This window comes from Gavialis gangeticus, unplaced genomic scaffold (assembly GCF_001723915.1).
Source record: "Gavialis gangeticus isolate Ggan-Ray unplaced genomic scaffold, GavGan_comp1, whole genome shotgun sequence".
NCBI classification, from domain to species: domain Eukaryota; kingdom Metazoa; phylum Chordata; order Crocodylia; family Gavialidae; genus Gavialis; species Gavialis gangeticus.
This window is the reverse complement of record NW_017728992.1, coordinates 67181084-67202537: the sequence shown is the minus strand read 5'-3', so window position 1 is coordinate 67202537 and position 21454 is coordinate 67181084. Positions and strand designations below refer to the sequence as shown.

Sequence of the window (21454 nt, the reverse complement as noted above, 5' to 3'; positions counted from 1 at the left end):
GTATTGTGGTACTTCTAGGCCTAATACCAGTTCTCTGTGGAGGGAATACCTAACCATTTTTTAAGGGCCAACCCCCCACAAAAAGGCTTCCATCAGGATGTTTGCCCAATGTGGTCTGTATGTTTTATTATCAAGCTCAGTGTTACATGCATTTAATTGGCTTCATAGCTGGTTTCCATTGCTGAGCACATGATGCGTTTGGCAGCAGTTTTAAAATTAATAATGTATTTAGTGAGACTTCGCTGTATGCAAGTATGAGGGGCTTTCCCCCCTCATGCCAGTTAGGGGAAGAAAACTTGTCTTGCGAATATATTTCAATTTGTAGCACTATGCTTGGGTGAGTGCCTAAAAATTGCAAAATTCTGGTGCTGTGACTTGGATCCTTGGGAAGTAACTACTGTGAATGACTGGAAGACGTGCAAAGATCAGAAAGAGACCTCATGAAGAGTATGATCCTGCTCTCAGTTTAAGGTTTGAAACCTAATGGAACCCTATTTTTTACAGTCTATGTAGGAATGGATGGGTTTACATACATATATGTTTCTGATGATCTAAGTGGGGTGAGGATAAGGTTGGACCATGTGGGTTTCCCTGGGAAGTGTTAGGGCAGGGGAAATGGGATTCTACTGCAGGGGAAATGGGGCACTGCAGGCTGTAGCATTCAGTAGGAAAGGAAAAGAGGATAGGAAAAAGGCACTTACTGCAAGGTCTTTGCTGGGGAATTGGCACCCTCTGAAGGCAAATAAATTGATGAGCCAAAATATATTTCTGGAGGAGGACAAGCGTGCTTTATAAACAGAGGAGGAGCTCTTTAAACTACATGCATCCTTTTTGGTTAACTCCTACCTGTTTCTGGGATCAGCCTCACAAATGCCCTCAACTACATCAGTCCTTATGTCCTACTGGCATAAAAAAGCCCTGCAAATTTAAGTGATTTTTACGGTTAAAACTACTGCAAGGAATCATGCTCAGCAGTACAGACAAGTTAATGATACTTTGCATCTACAAGTGCCTCAGGCTGATCATAGGCTCCTGTTTCAGGTGCTACTGTCAGTAAATTGTTAAGTGTTTCTAAGAGAAGTTCATTGAATAGAAATGCAGAATCCAGGAGCTGAGCCCTGAAGGATGATGCTGCAGAAACCAATGGGAGCCTCTTTGTGGCTTCATGATCTTAAGAGATTTATAGTGAAGGACTTCTCTAGCTGCTGCACTGTCACATAGGTAGGTGGGTGGGGAGATACTACTTCCCCTTGTGCTTCTGAATTGCAGCTTTTTAGCCATTTAAGTGGTGTTTTTGTCACTTACAGGTGGGTAATGATTCCACTTCTCCCACATAGCCTACTACACACACTGAGTCTATACAGTGGCTGGATAGCCATGGTACGTGGCCACGCATGGGTACTTCTTCTGGATATGTACCTCTTTGTAACATTCAAATATCTTGGGCCGTAAGGCCCACCCAGCTAACTAGTAGCCCCTATTGTAATGGGTGAATGCTACAACAAAATACTTGGACAACAAAGGCCAAAAACAGGAGTGCCATGAGGGTCAAAGGATCAAAACGTGAAAATGGGTATGCCTGAGGGGGACATTGAGCAGAGCCCCCTGGGCCCCATCCACTGGTCTTCAAAGGCATCCAAGGAGCCGGTGGACACTGCCCACTGGTGCTCTGCTTGGACACATGCACAGACAAGTGAGAGAAAAGCGGCTCCGCAGTCTCCAGGTACCTTCCTGGCCAGAGCCTCCTCCTTGGTCAAGTACAGGACCTACTTGGCCAGGGTCAGGAGGAGGTTGACCAGGAGGTCCTGGGACTTGGTGGGGCTGCAGATGGGGTGACCAAAAACAAAAATGGGGTGAAATTCAACCAGAACCTCAGGAAGAGGTTCTGAAGGTGGAGGGGCTGCAGCCTGGCACACTCAAGGGCCATGTGTGCCAGGGTCTCCCTCTGCCCACAGAAGGGGCACGAGACCTGGATATGTACCTGCAGCTAAGTCCCCAAATGTAGTTGACCCATGACTAACCAGTATTACACTTGGAAAGAGTATCATCCCGTGTTTTAGCCCAGTGGCTGAAGGGTTAGAGCAGTTGCTCAAGAAGCTGGAGACTGGCATTTTAGGCACCCCTTGCCTACAAGGTTTGAACTTTTATCTTTCTGACTTTTCCATTACAGTACTTTAAACCACTATGCCATATCTTGGCTTGACAGGCTGGGCAGATCCCACTCCCAGCATGTGGGGTCCAGGCAGGGGCTGAATGAGGCCCCAGGGTCCCATCCTGGCACATGGGGTCCAACCTGGGCTGCAGACCAGCCTGGCACAATTCATCTGACCTACAAGGCCAAAAGGTGCCACTTATCTAGACTCTTTCCAGAGCTGGCTACCTGAGCAGCCAAGGGAGGGAGGTATATAGGGCCAGCAGGACAAGAACAAATGCGAGGGAGGGTGTGTGGCTCTGTAAGATGGCTGCTGCTTGGATCGGAGCAGTCCCTAGGTTCTAGCATAAGCCTTGCTGACAGTGGGCCAGGAACTTCCCACCTGCACAGTCCAGTCACTTTATCCAATGACTGGTAAATGCAAGTAGTGGAGCCGCTTCAAAAGGAGCACAGGAGAAAGTGGTTAAAACACAGGGCAGGAAAATCATAGAGGTGCAGGTTCAATCCCCTTTGGGGTAAGGAGGGCCTAGAACTTAGCTCCTTGGATGTCATAAACATTCAGCTACTTCGGCTAAAAACATAGGAGGGCCTGAGTCCCTGTTTTGGACTTGTATGCACACACATACATAGAACATGTATGCTCATTCTCCACATACAGCTTATGCATCCGCAGCATGGAGACTGGGCCAAAATGCCCAAATATGTGGTTAGGAAACTGTCATTTAGATGCACAAAGGGAAACAGAATTTCACCCTGTGTGTTCAAACCTGCAGTGACAGGGCTGAGAGTATCCCTAAAAGATGCAACACTTCTGACCCTATGGGTACTGCAAAATGGTCTGGAAAATACAGACCACTTGGGAGCTGTAGTTAGTCTGAAGTCAGTAGAAAGCAGGGCAGATTTACTATATATATGTGTGTGTATATATATAGCAAATCTGACCTGCCTTCTACTGACTTCAGACTAACTACATCTCCCAAATACAGTGGCAATCCAAAGCAGCAGTTGGAGGCTGCAGTGAAGGTGACTGCAGCTGGAGATCAGCTGAAGTTTCAGAAACCTACCACAGGGGGAGCGATGGACACTGGATGACCAGGAAAGGGTACAGTAGGCAAAGGGCAGAAGGGTTGAAGTGAGAAAGGCAAAGGCATGGGTTTCAAACAGACTTACCAACATGACCTAAATCTGAGCCACCAAACTGTTGCTCTCCTGTGGAGAATGGGGTGACACAGACATGTTTTTAAATGCTCTTGAATAAACTTGTTGCCCGTGAACATTACCTGTGCTTTTTACAGACAGGGAAAGGCCATGGAGGCCTTCAATAGCAGTGTTTCTCAACCTGTGGGTCATGACCCAAAAGTCAGTCACGAGAACACATGAAAGGGGCATGAACAAACTTTAGAAATGGATTCTCCTTTAAAGGAGAAAAACATGGGAAACTGTGGCGTTTCCCTTGCAGGCTGGCAGAGTTTCATCCTGCAAGGGGAAGCGAGGCCCCCCCTCACCCCACTCCCTTCCCCTCACAGTGGGGGAGCTGGGGCCTGTGGACAGAGGGTTGGGAATCAGGGGTACTGGGTTGGGACTGGCCATTGGTTTACAAATGGGCCCTGGTACAAAAATGGTTGAGAACCACTGCATTAGAGGACTGAGAAGGATTGTGGCAGCTATGGACACTTGCTGACCTTATTTATAGAAGCCTGAATGGGGGTGGAGTTGCTATAGGAAGATGTGTCAGCTGCTTCAGAGAAGAACCGTGCGTTACATGATAGGTTAGATGCAGGGCTGGGTGATTAAAAGAACATAAAGTTTATAAATCATAAGCAGTTTACACAGGAAGGTTATGTGCCTTGCTTCCAACTCCCCACCCTGAAGGGGCAGGAGACTAGGTGTGGCTTCTCCCCTTCAACCTGTTCATTACGGATGGCTCTGTCTGGAGTACAACTTCTATAGGAAAGACCAAGTGGAAGGAAACTGAGGCACAAGGAAAGAAATGTTTGCATGTCAGTACTCAACTAGGAAAACTGAAGCTGTTTGCAGTTCTTCCAAATTAAAGATAGCCATAGAGGCCGGGAAAATTCCCAGATAGTGGCAAAGCAACTGCTTAGGGAAATGAGAGATAAACATTTCCTTAATTTAGGGCATCAGGTTGGCCAGTCAAGATGTAATCTGAATTTAGAGGAGACGGGTCAGAAGCACTTTTCTTCTCTTGAGCTGGTGGGGAATAGGAGAGTGGGCTTAGGTGGAGCTGTGGGATTTGACTTCTCCTGCATAAGGAAATTACTTGTTGCACAGTAACACCGACAATTTCAACAGGAGTTAGGTGCCTAATTTTTCAGTGCTTTAAGGCAGTTTTATATATTCCTGCAACATGAACATGTCTGAAATGGTTTAAACACATATGCTCCTGCCTTGAGCAGAGGGCAGGACTGGATGACATCCTGAGCTCCCCTCCAGCCCTGCTTTTTTACAGTTCTAGGCAGAAGTTTTGCAAGTGTCTGTGCTACCTTGCTTGGCAGTCAGACCTGGAATAATTTTGATGTACAGAGAAGGAAGGATGCCACTGTCCTGACTTCAGGTGGGCCGAAGCAACAATTTAGGACCTTGCCCCAGAGAGGTGAAGTAGCAGATAAACACATTACATCTGTAATTCCACTGAGCCTTTGCCCGTACATCTCCTGACAACAGGGGAAGTTAGTGACAGTTAACCAGTGTTGTCCCTCACTTTTCCTCTTGGAAGGGTGGGAAATATTGCTTCCCTTTCTTTCACACAAGCCCATGGAGATTTTCCAGCTTCCTCTTACTAAAGTGACATTAATACTTTGTTTAGACATTTCTATTAGTGATAATGTATGAAGCAGAAGAAAAAATCTGACATTCAGTTTCTAGGGCAGTGGTTCTCAACCTTTTTACACTCAAAGCAAACCTTGTAAGACTCAAAACCACCTTTAGAAAATTTTAGCTCTTGGATTTCACAGGTTTCTTGACTTCAGAAAAATAATAGAGCAATTTTTCTGCTGCAAAGAACTCAGAAAGACCAGAACAGGTTAGAATGTTCTTGACACTATGGGTTCCTATTTGAAATCTCTGGGTTTATCTTGGGAATTACATGTAGGTACTTGCACACCTAATACTGTTGCCACACCTTAGTTGAAAATTGCTGTCTTAGGGGAAGTTTCCAGGACAATGGCTAGGGAAAGAAATAACTTACTTAGAAACATGGTCTGGAAGTCCATGAGAGATCAAATATGACAATGATAATACTATGGATAAAACCCACCTTCCAGAGCTGAATTACAGTTTAACAAATTGCATGATGAGTTAAGACCTACACGGTGGACATTACCGGCTAAGAGGAAGGCATATCCCCTACTTACTTACCGTGAACAGCAGTACTCAAATATTCTTGGACCTCTCTTATCTAAATACTGACCAGTCCTCCTCAGCTTCACTTTTAAGTTGTAATTGCATAAGATCTCAAGTCCTTAATCAGTTCCCCTCTTTCTACCTTGACAAAAAAAACTAAGCATGCTGTCTGTTGTATACATCTTTGTAAAACTGATGTGGTCATAACCATATTTAGAAAAATCCATAGAAGTAAAGTATTTAAACTTTAATTAAATCCATTAAATTACAAGAGCTTTGGTAATCTCATATATATAATTTTGGCAGTTATTTACAAAAGTGACGGTTGTAGATAAGTACCAAAGAGAATGTTCAAGTTTAGATCAAACCTGACATTCTACAACAATTTCATTTACTGTTTTTCCTCTGCAGAGTCTGCCTGAGTTAGGTTAGAAAACAATTGGAGCTCTTACTCCTATGTATATTTAATACAGTACATTTCTTCCCCAGTCGTTGTGGAGAACAGGACCCAAGACATTGCTTTTGTGCTTCTCTCTCCTCAATTACCACATGGCTACTTAAAAAACAGAAACCTTGTGGGACAGATGTAAGAGTGACAGCAGCATAGAATCTAAAGTGTTAACAGCACAAACCAGTGTATTTCCTATTTTATCCATTTTTGTAGAGATGGGTTAAAAATGCAAAACCCTTTGCAGGAGTGAGTGTCTTTACTCATTCCTTTCCCCCACGCATCTAACAAGTTTAACACCTGAAAGTTTATAGCTGTTTTAGGAAGACTTCTGAAATCAATGCATATATATAGTACACAAAATAATCAGTCTGCTTATAATACTGTCTGAGGACAGTGGCACAAAATGAGAAAGGCAGTAATCCAATGATATGCACAGAAATGCAGCAGTTTTGTGGCTCGCACTTCATTTGTTCACTTGGCATTTTCTCTTCTTGAGGATTCATGTCAACCCTAAAGCGGTCTCAAGAATAAGGTGGTTCACTGAGACAAGTAAAGTAGTCTTCAGTCTTGAAAAGGGCTGGAGGTTCATACAGTGTCTGAGGTTGCCGTGAGGAAGACGATTTCTGAAATTTAGGTAAAACATTTTATTTCTACCCTTTTTATGAATTACACCCATCACAGATCTAACTGTACTGCAACCCTGTCACCACATACACCCCCACAGGTTTGATACCTGGGTCTTTCACTACACCATGGTTTGGAAGTATTTAGTTCACTAACTCTTAGACCTGGACCTCGAGTATCAATCATGACTACTTGTTGAATTAGGATTCTCCAAAAGTACCTCTTCTCAGATTCATGACAGCAGCCGATCAAACAGGTGCAAAAAAGTTTCATAATAAAACCCATGGGACCAATGCTAAGAAAAAGAACAACTTGTCTTGCATGTATATTTTGTTAGCAAAGATTAATCTTTCTACCTGTAGTTCAGGCATGTTTGGCTTCTTCCCTGGCTGGGTTGGGGAGAACAGCCTGCACTGCCTGCAGCATGTTCCCCCTGGTCTGAGTTAGGCTTCCTAACCTGTCTCAACCTATTAGTTCCCAACCTATTAGTGACTCCATCTAAGCGGCCTCAATTGAATTTACCCCAACCCCTCCTTTTTCTGTAGTCTAGCCTATCTAAATATTTAGAATATTCTTTGAAGTTAGGCTCGTGTTAAAGCAGAAAACATGATAGCTAAGCTTCAGCCAATCAAAAAAAATCCCCACTGATGGCTCTATTGTTCTTCTCTGATGCTGTCCTACCTCAGTCGCTATTTTAACTTCGCTGCTCACTTTAACAACCTCTTTACAACTTTCTTTTATTTATCTTTGCACTTACTTTGGTACCTGTATAAACATAATACAAACGTGTTCCCCATTCATGCAGGCTAAAGTTGAATCAAGCACTAAACCTTGCCTGTATTCACTTTCACAAATGACACAAATTCTCTCTCAAACTGCAAAATTTATAGGAAAAAAAAATTCCATTGTATATTTATTTTATCTACCTTCAGTGCATATGGAAATCTAAAACACTTGTATGTTACTGGCTAACATGAGAACTACCCTTAATTAACAAAGGCACCAAAGTAAAACAAGCAGGTGGAAGGGAGAATTTTCTCATTTTATATTCCAGAAACATAGTGCTTCTTTCACTGAACTTCTTGATCAAGTGCATGGGATATTTTAACGTACAATTCCAAAGCACATAATAATTAAAGCAAAATAGAACTGCTATTCCAGTTGGACTATATCATCTAAAGGTAGCCTGTGAACTTCTTTGAAAAATGCAACTGGACAGTGCTGTACTGAATGGCTTACATATTAAGAAATATGAGGAGACTGTTCAGTTTCCCCTTAGTTTCTGGATACATACACAGATCTGAAGGCCTGCAAAATGGCATGTCACTGCAAAAAAAAAAATCAGTGAATACCCACGCAGTAAGGCTTTTCAAACACTTAACTTGTTGTAAACCAAATTGTTCAGACATATCAAAGCAGTTCTCTCTAAGGATGAAGATCAAGACAAGTGTAATGCCCTCTGTGTACTTGGATTTAAAAACCGCCATTTTTTTAATATGGAAAAAAACCCACTTCACTTGTCAAATTATTGTAAACCTAAACTTTTACTTAACTTCTGAAAAAACAAGTCGCAGGTGGGCCAAGAGCTTAAGTAATTTTATTTTAAATTTGTTTAAATAGGTTGGCTAAAATATGGAGATTCATTTCCTCAAACACATCTGAAGATATGTTTCCTGTTATTACACTCAGGTTCCCTACTATGCTACAACTATCAAGAGAGCAAAACCAAGGACTGCCACAAAATTAACTTTCTACCAGATTAAATGCTATTTTCCCTTGAAAGAAACAAGGCACTTTAGGATGTCGTGTAAAAATAATATCCTTACCTTTAAATGGTTTGGGAAATGTGACTTTTTTCCCCTTCTCTTTACACCTCTGAGGCCTTTAGATTGGAGGCAGCACTTTGCAAGATCATTTTTTAGTCTGTGCAGGCTCTTCCTACCTGCTTTGCATTTTGCTGGAATTCAGTGATATTTTAATGAAGGTTTGCACTTTTGGTGCTTGGTTTGCAGGGTGTTCATATGGATGCATGAAAAGTAAGTTCTCTAAGAGCATGAAGTCAACAAAAAATATGATCTTACTACTCTGCTCTAAGATTTTCCTTAGACAAAAAGCCAAGTTTGAAGCTTCCACTTCAAAATCACATTTAAGCAATAGCACCCAAGTCTGCCATTCCAGGTAAGTAGTTTAAACCACTCTGGCTACAGCTACACAAGACACTATGGCACTACAGCAATATGCTACAGCACCATAGCGTCCCTTAGCAAAAACCGTGATGCTGCTGGTATGTCACTGTAGCAACACACTCCCTCGTTATAGCATGCTGCTGCGGCAATATAATGGCCAAAAATAACTATGCATGGCTGGCATGACACAGTACAGGCTGTTATTGTGTCATCTTTTAGTACTTCCAAAAGGAAGTACTAAATGATGGTGCAGTAACAAAGACGCTGTATCAGCCACGTGTAGATGCACCCACTTACAGCCAGAGAGGAATACTTACATTAAGAAATGACGGGACACTGATTGTGTGCAATATTTTTTTAAAGGTGTTTGGAAAGGTGCCCAGATCTGTTTCTGCCTTTGCAACTCGTTCCTCCATTCCAGCCACATTATTTCCAACCATTTTTACAAAGGCCTAAGTTGGGTAAAACAAAACAAAATGAAACAAAAAGGAAGTATCTATATTAACAACGTGTAAAAGCATTTTCCAGGTAGAACCCTGAAAAAGTTCATGTTATGTGGAAACTGGGATAGGATTCAATTTCTCAACAATTATAGGAAAGAAGAGGACAAAAATCCTCGCTGCCAGTTTTGCAGATTTCAGAAATACACGGGCTTAGAGTCATCTGTTGCTTAATTGTTTAACATGTACCAGGAAACTGAGGCTTAACATGTGCTTCCAATGTAACAATAAAACAGACAGTTTGAATCATTCTGTCCCTTTGTATCTTATACTGGTAAAAGAACTATAGCGACACTGAAAAAAAAAAAAAGACATTTGAAACCATATTTATTACATTGAAAACTGTCACTGTAGTAGCTGACCCACTGCATTTACTTGCATAGCACACCTTTCCCCCAAAAAATCAGCTGTCCAAAGCTGGGGTGCATGCCTAAACCAGAGAAGCTGATTTTTCTTTGCTGGAATGGAAGCATGGAGAAAGTGCTGAAAGGTGGCTGCCAGGTTTACTCAAGGCAGCAAGCAACCTGACCTGCCAAAAACTGTTGACCATTTGAGAGCAGCTGTAAAAGGGTTAACAGCAGACTTTCCCCCTCCTGCTTGCTGTCCCAGAAACAAACTGACAGTCATTTTGCAGCACTGCCTTTCCATGAAAAAGCCAGCAGTAGGCCATGACTGAAAAAAAAATTTTTTTCTATGTCCTGCTTTCCAAAAACTTAGGCGTGTCTTATTTGGGGATGCCAGAAATATGGGTTCCGCAAATGTCCAAGATTTGGCTTACTTGGGAGTCTTTTCCCAAAATAAACCTCCCACTTGATAACTGATATACATACTTCCCATGCAACTGAAAAGGAGTTTATCTAGTATACTTGAATACACGTATAGCTGTATTTTCTACCACATCTACCAATTTATGGCAACTGAGATCAGTAATCTTTCCTGTTCCGTGGAATAGTTCATCCAACTTTCAAGACATCTATCTCCTACGCTAACCTTTTTCCTTTGTAGCTCCCTTTGTTAGTGAGGAGAATACTTTTTTAAATTTAATGATAACGATCAAGCACAATTTCCATTTTCTGTTTTCTCCTATTTCATTCCAATGTCTCTCTTATTTGCAGTCAGAAGAGGATCAGTGTCAAGGATGACATAAAGCTGGCAGAAAAGTCCCTTACCATTTTTGCAATACTGCTGATAAGCACTGCTTGCTGCTCCATATCATTTATCCTTCCATTTAGCTAAAAAATGTCAACAACGTTCTCTGTTTCCCTGTCCCTTTGTTCCATAATATGCAAAACACCATTATTTGCCTATTCACATGTACCATATCATCCAAATGTCAAACAACTTCAGTTACTCCTTACCCATTCCAATTTTGAGTTATTTGTTTAGGTTGTAAAACACCTTATTAAATTAGTCCATTTCTCCCCCTGCAATCTCTATTACCCTTCTCTTCTACTCTTCTCATGCTCTTCCATGCTGATAGTATGAGAAGCTTCTAATCCACAACTCTGTCTGCATGGAAGTTTATCTGCATCTCTATTTGAAATTCATTTAATACCTTAGCCATCCATAGATTTCCTTCTTGCAGAGTCAGTATTTCCAAAACCTGGTGTTACATACAATCTGCAGTAAAAATGCTATTGTGACTGCCAATTCACTAGATTAACCAAGCAAAATAAAAATAACCCTTGATAAGGTAAAAATGTAGGAGAAAGTGTAGAAGTGATGCATTAAAAAACCTGTTATGGGTTGAGGTAGATGAAACATTTTTCTATGTTTCTACACATTTTTCTACTTGCTGTTGGCATTCAGTTAACAGCTCCCCGCTTTCCTATCCTAAAAAAAAATAAAAATAGAAAACCCTGTATCTGAACATAGGGATGATAAGAAACTAGAACAAAACTGGTACTTTTTTTTGTTTGGTTTCAGGTCTGTATGCACTTCTTGCAGAGTTCTGACATTTACTGTAAAGCAACAGTAAAATATTAGCGACTGGTATACATACATATTGCTGGATTCTTAAAAGCTATATACATATTAAAGACCATATACATATTAATATTATATTCTTAAAAACTATACACATATTAGCAAACACCTAGTGCTCTGACTGACGCAAGGCACACCCTCAGAAACTAGAAAGACAGTGAAATAAGATGTTCAGTACTTTGGTAAGAGTCACTGCGGGAAACTTTCTGAAGCTTAAAAAAGAAGCTTGGAATTCTAAAGGGAAAAAACCCAATTAAAATCCTATTGCCAGTGCCCCTTGAAGAACAGGATTGTAAGCATCAGGAGCAGCAAATATAATTACCTCTAGTTTGTCAATCTTCCTATAGATCTGTCTCATTTCTGTAGCTTTCATATGAATCTGAGGTACACTTTCATGGACAACTTGGGAGGAATCGTTGCGAATCTAAAGAAAATTCAAAACAGATTTGTGAGGTCAAGTGAACGCTACAACTAAACCCGTGGATAACTTTAGAATATTCCAATACTAAAATCAGTGAAATCTAGTAAAGCCACTAGAACTTGACTGCTGTAAATACACCGGTGCTATTCATTACAGGTGCATACAAACGTAGGCTGGATTTACGTTTTAAGCATTTCAAACGGAACAGAGGAACAAGGAGAAGAACTAGAAGGCAGAACTTCATACTCAAAGATGACAAAGCACTTGACAAAAGTTGAGATGATGGTTATTTTATAGGACTGGAAAAACCGAGGCACCAAGAGTGTTAACTGATGTCACCTTTCTTCTGGGAGAAAGCCTCTTCTCCCAGAACTGTACAGTGTGTGTAAGTATCTGCAGCACATGTGAGCTAAAATGTCATTTGGCCCATTGGGCTCCTCCTGAATTGGGAAATCTGGCATCTGGGAAGGAGTGCAATTAGGGTGTCTATACGTGTGCTTTGCGGTGGTGCTTTAATTAGAGCAGCTCTGAGAGCTGCTCTAACTGATGCACCCACAGTGTCACGGGTACTCAGGATCCCATGCTTCAAAATAGCGGTGGGGGCTTGCTCACTTTAGTTCAAAAGCCCCCGCTGCCATTTGGAAACATGGGGACACAATACACGCAACACGGAGGCTGCTGGAGCACGCTAATAAGCACATGCCAGTAGACTGGACTGAGTCTGGTCCAGCGCCTGCTAACTAGCGTGCACCAGAGCAGAGCTCTGTCACACACGTAAGTACCATTAACATGGCCACCCTCCCCCACTGCTAAACTCCCAAACCTCAAGGCCGCTCCTGCACAGCCGGCAGGGGGCTACACACCCTTCCCTCATCTTAAAATCAGGGTTGACTTGGACCTGAGTAAAGGAGATGCTTTTCTTTGCTGCCTAGAAAAGTGTCCAGGGAGGGGAGCCACGTGTGGACTCTCCGTTTCCGAGGGCCGCTGAGATGAAGCTGGCAGGGCAGTGCCCAGGGAAGAAGCCTGTCTGCAGCCAGGCTGGACTAGGAGCTCCAGGGGCCCTTCCAGCCCGCTCCTCCCTGACCGGGCCACATCCCCTCCCTCCCTCCTCGCACAGGGTCAGGCCAAGCCAGCACTTACCATGTCCAACATCCCCACGAACTCATCCACCCGCGTCAGCAAGTCTTCCAGGCTCTTGTCCAGAAGTTCCACCTGCAGGGGCAGGAATGGGTTAACCTAGCACTGGCGGTGGCGCCACTCCCCCCCTCAATGGCTGCCCAGGCTCCGGCCCCCCACCTCCGGCTCTGCTCTCTATGACGTCGCCCGCAGCCCCCAAAAAGCCAGATTCCTTAACCCCTCCGTGCCCGACTCACAGGCCTCCGGCCGGGTCGAAGCATACCGCCGCCCGGGGCAGCGAGCGCAGTTGCAGCGGTGTGTCCCCTGCGGGCTCCCGTCGCCGCTACGGCAGCGCGCAAGGGACAGTCAGAGGCCGCGCCCAGACTCTCACCTGAGCGCAGCAGGCAGCGCCGGCCGGGAGCAGGTAGGCAGCGTAGGCGGCAGCGGCGCGGCTCAGCAGCAGCTCCGCGCTGTTCCCTTCGTCCCCGAGCTCCGAGGCGCTGCTCTGGCTCTGTGACACATTGCCGCTGTCCCCGCTCCCACTGGCGCCCGGCGGCTCCGACGCGTCCATCCCGCCGCGCCCGTCACGCGCCTCCAGTCACGCGGGCGGAGGAGGCGCGACTGCCAGTCTACAAGTACCGCCGAGGGTCAAACTTCACCAGGAGCGCGGAGGAGGTAGCGCATGCGTCGCAGCCAGGGCGAAGCCCTCCAGCCTTTGGAGAAGAGGGCGGGCGCTGATGTGGCATGTGGGGCTCTAGCGCCTGCTGCTGCGTGCATGCGTGGAGGTAGGCGAGGGCTGTGCTGATATAGCAGATGCATGCAGACAGGGTTCTTTGGGTAGATGTGATGTGTTGTATTAATTAGACCAACTAAATATTTGGGCAAATTGTTCTTTCGGGCACAAACACCCTTCTTCAGGCATAGGAAGAGCCTGCTGGTGCGTTCTCTAGGCTGGAATAGAAGCCAATATGCAAAATGCAGGTCTGTGTCAATGCACTTGTGTGGCAGCGAGGATCAGAGGGGATGCAGATTCAGTAGTACCTGAAATAGGGTTGCCGACCATCTAGGTTTGCTCTGGAGTCTCCAGAAATTACATATAGATCTCCAGATGCCGGGAGTCACCCCAGGAGAGAAATAAGGGGGTATTTATTAAAATAAATAATAAATGTTAAATCTGATTTATACAGTAGTCAAGTGGGTCTTTAAAATGTAATAGTAATGTGCATCTGCCTTCCTGATGTAAAGTCTATGCACCATAATCTGAAACTGGTACACCAAACACGAAGGCACATTTGCATTGTGTGCCACTGGCATGTTGCTGTTTCGGAAACCTCCTGGAATAGATTCAGAGTTGGCAAGCCTAGCCTGAAACTAATAGCAGATACATGCATGCAGGCATTGGGTGAGTGCATACATGCATGCATCTCATCCATCCAATGCCTGCTTGCACCCGGTGCCTGGATGGAAGAATGCATCAGAGGCAGGCAGGTTTTATCCCATCCCTCAGCAGCCGTTAGAGAATTGCTCAGGTAAGCACCTCCAAAATTCTCATTCATTAGCAGTAGAGAACAGTAAAGTGACTACTACTGAATAAAAACCAAACAATCCCCCCCCTCCCACTGTAAGCATTGAGAATGAGATTCTTTAAAAATGCACACACAGAGCCCTCTGCTGTGGCACTGGAACCTAAAGCAGCAGGGCCACAGCTGCTGACGGTCATGTCAAATCAGCTTACCAGTCTGATTGGGGAAGCATTAACATCAAGTTTTCCTTAGGTATCTCCCAGCCAAAGCAGCCACAGAGTTGAAGTTTAGCAAGAGCTGCTGCTTTTTAGAACTGTTACAGTTTTTAACAGTAACTAAGTTTTCTTTAATTGAGAAACAGAAGTTCCCCTTCTCTTTTTTCCTTCTTTACTGATTCAGGCCAGCACTTTACATTCCAGACTTTCCCTTGTGCATGTAGATAAATTTTCATGTAACTACAGCTCACCAAGGGTGAGGAAAGCTGCATTGAAATATGAGAATAACTAAAAAATGACAAAAACCAGTAGCAGTACTCTGGACAGTAGTGCCTGAAACTAATTTAATTTTTTTTTAAAGGTTCAAGCTAATCATCTTCCTTGACTGTGAAGTCATAGTCAAAGTGGGAATGATGAATTCAACTCTTAAATCCTTAATTCTATCCCATAGCAAAGTAACCCAGGCTGCGACTTTGCATCTGTGTGTAGCTTTCAGCTAAGTTGATACAACTTCCATTTCCACTCGCCCAAGGGGGTCACGTTGTCAGACAGGACGCAAAACACCCAGGGAGCGGGAGATGGGCCCCCCAATTGACATAGATCAGGTGAGAGAACACCTCAAGAAGCTAGACATCCAGAAGTCCGTGGGCCTGGATGGAATGTACCCGAGAGTCTTGAAGGAGCTGATAGACATCATAGCATATCCTATGGCAAAGATATTTGAAAATTTGTGGTGCTTGGGTGAGATTCTGGAAGACTGGAAAAAAGCCAGAGTGGTCCCAATCTTCAAGAAAGGAAGGAAGGAAGGAAGATCCAGGGAATTACAGGCCAATCAGTCTGACATCCATCCCTGGAAAGATCTTGGAAAAAATCATCAAGGGACCCATCAGCAACAGGCTAATAGAGGGCAGTCTTCTCAATGCCAGCCAACATGGCTTTGTTACTGGCAGGTCTTGCCTGACCAACCTCTTTTCCTTCTATGACCAGGTGACACAGTGCCTGGACAAGGGAGACTAGGGTGATGTCATGTATCTGGCATGTATCTGGGGATACAGGCCGACCTGGACACACTTGCAAGGTGGGCAGACCAAAACCTGATGGCCTTCAACGTAGAGAAATGCAGGGTGGAAGGAAGAACCAGCGACATACTTATAGACTCGGCAGTGCTATGCTTGCTAGCACCATGAGACTTGGGGGTTTTGACTGACCACAAGATGAACATGGGCCACCAGTGCAATGCTGTGGCTGGCAAAGTAAATCAAACATTAGCATGCATCCACCGATGCATCTTGAGCAAAACCAGGGATGTCATCCTCCCACTTTACTCGGCCTTAGTGAGGCCGCAGCTGGAGTACCGCATCCAGTTTTGGGCCCCCCACTTCAGGGTGGGACATGGATAAGTTTGAGAGCCCAAAGGAGAGCCACCCCTATGATCAAAGGCCAACAGGGCAAGCCTTATGAGGAGAGGCTGAGGGACATGGGACTATTCAGCTTGGAGAAGAGAAGGCTCATGGGGGACTTGGTGGCAGCCTACAAGTATATAAGGGGGAAGGGGGCTGCATCAGGACCTGGGAGGCAGCTATTGCTGAGAGAGAACAAAGTCCTTTTCTGCCAGAAAGCAACTTGGTGTTTTTCAATCTAAAAGGTGTTAGTCTTGGCCTGCCTGCTTTCTCCAGTCACAGCAGTGTTTTCTCCTACTCAGAATTAATTCATCTTGGAAGGCCAAAAGTATACCTGGGTTGTATTAACAGGAGTGTCTCATGTAAATCAATGGAGTGATTCTTCCAGTCTGTTCAGCACTGGTGAGGTCTGACCTGGGCTACTGTGTCCAGTTTTGGGCTCTGCACTTCAAGAAATATATGGACAGATTGGAAAGATTCTGGCGCAGGGTGACAAAAAATGGTTGTAGAGGCCTGGGAAACATGTCTTACAAGGAAGGACTAAAAGAAGTAGGATTTAGTCTTCAAAAGAGAAGACTGAGGAGGGATATGTGGCAGTAGGGGGACAGGACTAGGAGCAAACTGCAGCAGAACAAATTTAGGTTGGAGGTTAGGGGGAACCTTCTGACTATGAGGATGCTAAAATAGAATTCTGTTTAGATGCGAGTAATAATAATACAAAAATCAGCTATTTCTACTGAAAGATGTAAAAGGGGAGGATAGATGGGTGTAAAAATTCAGCCAGCCAGGAATCTACTTACTTATAAAAGCACAGTAGACCTTCAAATAACACTGCTTTTATTGATAACTGGTCTGATTGACTGAAGCAGGTAATGGCACAGTAAGTAATTAAAGCTAGCTGCTGCACCAACATCCATCAGATAAAAATAACTACTTTTGGAAGGATACAAATAAAGTTGTTGTAAGATGGAGTAACAAGACTGATATTTCACTCTTGCTAAGCCTGAGCAAATTTGCTTATGGTGCCTAGAACAGCAAATGAAAAAATATTAATAAATAAGACCAAAAATAAATGCACGGATTTAGTTCAGTGTCCCAAAGCTTATCTAACTGTTGCTCATATGTACTTTAAATGAGTAACAGGAAATTGATCCACATACATCTTTCCTCCAACTCCAAAACTGAAATCATCTTTTAAAACAAAGTGTTTCAAATGTTTAAATCAAAGCAGTATATTAAGTAAAAAAAAAAAGCCCATTTCACTACATTAAAAAAGAAAAAGCTTTAATCCACGCTACAAAGTTAAAAAAAACCAAAAGAAAATGACACATAAGGTAAAGTAGAAAAATACATTGTACAACATTTATATTTTGTTCTTTAAACTGTTGGATATTACAAAACATTTTAGATTAGACCATTTTAACACCTCATGGTATTTTCTGTGGCAAAGAAAAAAACTGAACTGGAAGTAAATGGGTTTTCTTTTGTGTACCTGGTCCAGTTATTGTCTTAAAGTTGGTAGTGTAAGCAGTATCAAATAAAGATCTTTTAGTAACCTATGACATAAGTTGTATTTTAAATTCCTAAAAAGCTTTGTACCAAACATTTCAGGCCCCTCTCTGATGCCTGATGACAACTGAAGGGGTCTGAGCAACCTATTCAGAGTTAGCCTAGAATGTTAGTCAATACTGCTTAAGTGTAACATAGCCAGTCTTTTGTAGCTAAAGACTTTATGGATTATGGTTTCCCCACCACCAAAATAGTGAGATGCTTTGTCAGTTATATGGTTTAGGTCATGGTCTTAACCCGTGTCTTGCATTTTTGCTGCCTTCCTGCTTATATCCCTTAAATTAACAGTAATTGTTTACCCAACAATGGAGATGATGGAAACCATAATCATGACATCTGGTAAATTTTGTCTAATAAATATTTTAAAAAGAAAAAGAATGCAAAGAAACAGAAGTCAGTTAAAAACCCTCTAGGTAATCTATTTTCCTTTCCACAATCGGTAAATCAAACATAAAAAATAGTTTATAACTCAGACAGTACTGCCACTGACCAGCAGGTGGTGCTGATCTAAAAGGAATAACAGCATCAACATCCTTCTTTTCCCTTCTCACTTAAGACTTTAAAAATATATATATATAAATCTCATTTGGCCAGAATTTATTTGGAAAGAGTAACTGCAGCATTTCCCAAACCTGGCAACCACCACACTGGGAAAATACTACTTTATACAGAGCTTACTTGGATTAGACAAAATGTGGCCAATATTCTGCACAAACGAGTTAACAGAAAAATCTGTATGTAAGCAGCTGTATCAGCTGCTGGTTAATTAATCCTTTAAAAAGAAAGGAGATCAATGTTTTTCTCTATGACCAATTCAAAGAGACCCCAAATAGGTTTGTTACAACTATCAAGATCTAATTTGTATACAAGCAAATTAGAAAGACACCCACTTATATAGCAGACACGCTAACTCAATTGTGCAGCTCTGCCATTTCCTAGTATACAGGATTGCTCAGATTTATGAAATTAAAAATAATTTTCATTCTCACCGTAGATGCAGGATGAACCACATTCACGCTGCATCTCAAGAATTTGCAATACACAGCAGATTTATGTCTAATCTCAGAAGCCATATTTCCAAGAAAGCAACATTTGTTGCACCCATGAGGTCTATGAGAACATAGGTTCTCTTTTGTTCTGTGCATCACATGTTGCAAGAGTCAAGATTTGTTCCAATTGGCACTTAAGACTAAGAACACATAGTACAAGAACTGCCACTAAAGCGTAATCACAGTTCCATCCTCCTCAATGCCTCCTCTGGGGATAACCAAACTATGTCGGGGATCAGTTTTTAAGGAACTTAGTATTTTATGGATGTTGCCATTGCTTTCCCGGCCGGAACTGTTGTTGAGTACTAGGTCCCTCTGAAGTCTGTGGCTGAGACTGCTGCCATTGATGCGGGAGAGGCTACTAGACGGCAGGCTGTGCAATTTGGGAATGTGCTGTGGCTCCAGGCCACCCTCAATGACAATGTCAGCCTCCTCATCACTCTCCATTTCATCTGGGTGGAAGTTCTGCAGAACATGGGAGGAAGGCAAGCTGTGATGACTAGCTGTGCTATCCGTAGACTGGCCCGAGCTGCCAGACATCCTACTGCTTCGGATAATATTGTTCCTTTGGTTTGCTGGCTTGACAGTGATAATAAGATTATGGCTGTTGGCGATCATCATGTCTGTAACTTGGTCAAGAGTTTTCCCAGCTACTTCAATTCCATTAACTTCCAGGACTTCATCATTAACAGCCAGCAACCCGGTGCTCTCTGCCAAGCCACCAGGAACCATACGAGAGATGAAAATACCTGGGACTTTTTCCAGTCCATGAGGAGTTACTCGAACGCTGGTCCCATCGCGAATGTAAAAGCCTAGTGGTTTCTCACATCCATGTCGATACAATCTCACTCTTCTGTGCGTTTCAGGAAGAATGTCAACATCAATAATGGAAGACACTGGTCTAAAGTCATGAGGCATGCTGATATTAAGATGGGGGCGTCTCCGAAGGTTGTCATTACGGAGGGCCACAAGAGCTTTCTTTTTCCGGGACAGTGTATTTGTCCCAAAGTTACCGTAGTCTGCTTCATCTGGAAAAGAAAGGAGTATTGATATAGTAAGTTCTGTAGACTATCAATCTGGAGCATGTCTAGCCTCCTATCAAGTCTGGTTCAATGAACAACAAACCCCAGTATACAAAAAAAAAATACCCATACAGTTAAAGGCTTGGGTAGGTGCTGGATGTCATGCCCACTATTTCATCGACTGGACGATTAGTGTTTCCAATAGCAAGATTCACTTTAGATTTCCAAACCAATCATTTATTGTACAGCCTGTGACTAGGTGTAGTTGCAACTCTGATGTTCACTGCTGCACTGTATTTTCAACAGTTGATACCTCTCAAATTGTGCATGTGCCTCTCAAGTACAGGTATGTGTGCAGAGTCTACTACAAACTTTTATGTCCCAGCTATAGACTTAAACATTTATGCTAGTGCCTGGAATAAGTGCTGTTCATTCTTTTTTATTTTGCGGCAGCAGCGGCAGTATCATGAGTATATATTTTAAGAAAATTTGACTAGCAGAGATGCATGAAAATGTTTGATGATTCAGTTATGTATTCCATATGTGTAGTCATTGTGTTGATGTGTATTCAAAATGCACAAGCAGTCCTAAAATTAGGGTGTCAAGTATTTTCATCCTAGTCCACAGCAGAAGTATGGCGTATTGTTCTCTCACCCTAGTCTGCACCAAAAATATGGCATATTTTAGCATAGTGTAACATCACAGAGATCTTTTATCAGCAGTTGAAGTGGACTGCCATTTCTCATAAAAGCACTAATAAAGTGTTAATTAATTCTAGTGTTGGAAGACACAATCCTCTAAAGATGAAATACTAAAATAGGGAAGCACTAATATTTCAGATGAGTATCACTTTTGTTCTTTCCCTCTACCTTGCATCTATCAATGTGAACTTGGAGTGGTGCTATGGTTGTCTGTTGGGCTTTATCCAAACCCAAAGTCTTAGCAAAAGCAAATTTAGAACCAGATTTTCTACAGAAACCCTACATGGATTTGATTATCTTATGCTTGAAAAAAATGATTACATATTATAGAGATGTATGTGATGAATAACTAGAAAGTGAAGGGTATTAGGATTACTTTAATTAAGTGATATAAATTACCAATTGTTAAAGGAACTTATGGAAGAGAGGTACTTAGGTTTTTGGGTAGAGAACAAATATTTATCATCATCATCAAAAGTTAATATACTGCCCTATCCAGAAAGACTCAGAATGGCTTACATAAATGACAAATACCTCTTGTCTATGCATCTAACTAGAGTTTTTTCTTCTAACTATGGTCTTTTGGAGGTTTTGAAGAATTCTCTTAACCCACAGTCCATTTGCATTGACTATGCCTACAAAGGGCTTACACAGGGGCTTGTCTTGGGGAAGACATCCCACAGTGCCAGAGGTACCTCTTAGACAGATCTGTTATGTTTAAATTAATGTCTGCCTCATTTATTTTTTTCCCCACATCCCTCGAAGTCAAGCCAAGCCAAGCCATGTTCCAGGCCAGCCCTGTCCAGTTGCTTTGCTATTCATTATGCTATGGCATCAGGACTACTTCCAGAGCTAACCCACTGACTGACAAGTTCCTCCATCCCCAATTATGTGGTGTGCATGGCCAGGTATGGAAATGTTGAAGTGATCCAAGCACAAATAGTCTAAAACATTTCTGGAAAAAAATGTGCCACAGCCAGGATGATGACTGGGTAAAGACAGCACCTTTTTATTCAACAAATGTGCCCATGAGCCAGCTCCCTGCATTCTGAGTCACAGCTGCTTTATTTTACTGACAGAGAGAATACAACAAATCTATGGCAACAGGAATTAGTTGCTACTCTGGTTCCCTTGCCAATAGCATTGTTAACTAAATTCCATCGGGGGGGGGGGGGT

General features: G+C 42.8%; 2 protein-coding genes and 1 long non-coding RNA gene across 3 annotated transcripts in view; 1 reads left to right on the top strand and 2 right to left on the bottom strand.

Annotated features, from left to right (window-relative positions):
* Positions 1 to 5747: 5747 nt before the first annotated feature.
* Positions 5748 to 13403, bottom strand: BLOC1S4 (biogenesis of lysosomal organelles complex 1 subunit 4). Its single transcript, XM_019523911.1, has 5 exons — positions 13191 to 13403; positions 12824 to 12895; positions 11585 to 11686; positions 9094 to 9228; positions 5748 to 6589 (listed from the first exon to the last, which is right to left on the bottom strand). Exons 1-5 carry the CDS (start codon positions 13368 to 13370, stop codon positions 6488 to 6490), a joined length of 591 nt encoding a protein of 196 aa, XP_019379456.1. The 5' UTR covers positions 13371 to 13403; the 3' UTR covers positions 5748 to 6487.
* Positions 13404 to 16757: 3354 nt separating this feature from the next.
* Positions 16758 to 21454, bottom strand: part of PARD6G (par-6 family cell polarity regulator gamma) — a 152097-nt gene continuing 147400 nt past the window's right edge. The window contains exon 3 of the mRNA XM_019523895.1: positions 16758 to 19583. Within this exon, the coding sequence (XP_019379440.1) occupies positions 18724 to 19583 (860 nt within the window). The 3' untranslated portion in view covers positions 16758 to 18723. The remainder of the gene's footprint in view (positions 19584 to 21454) is intronic.
* The window catches only part of LOC109302341, a 15839-nt gene continuing 14173 nt past the window's right edge, over positions 19789 to 21454 (top strand). Inside the window, exon 1 of the long non-coding RNA XR_002098728.1 lies at positions 19789 to 21186. This is a non-coding gene — a long non-coding RNA (uncharacterized LOC109302341). The remainder of the gene's footprint in view (positions 21187 to 21454) is intronic.

What these genes read in the sequence shown, in the direction of transcription:
- BLOC1S4 (XM_019523911.1), bottom strand. Translation starts at nt 13,370, where the DNA reads ATGGACGCGTCGGAGCCGCCGGGCGCCAGTGGGAGCGGGGACAGCGGC. An exon ending in GCGCTGCCTGCTGCGCTCAG is followed by an intron (nt 12,896 to 13,190) that starts GTGAGAGTCTGG and finishes CTGCCCCTGCAG; the next exon opens with GTGGAACTTCTGGACAAGAG. An exon ending in GTGTCCCGTCATTTCTTAAT is followed by an intron (nt 6,590 to 9,093) that starts GTAAGTATTCCT and finishes CCTAAATTTCAG; the next exon opens with AAATCGTCTTCCTCACGGCA.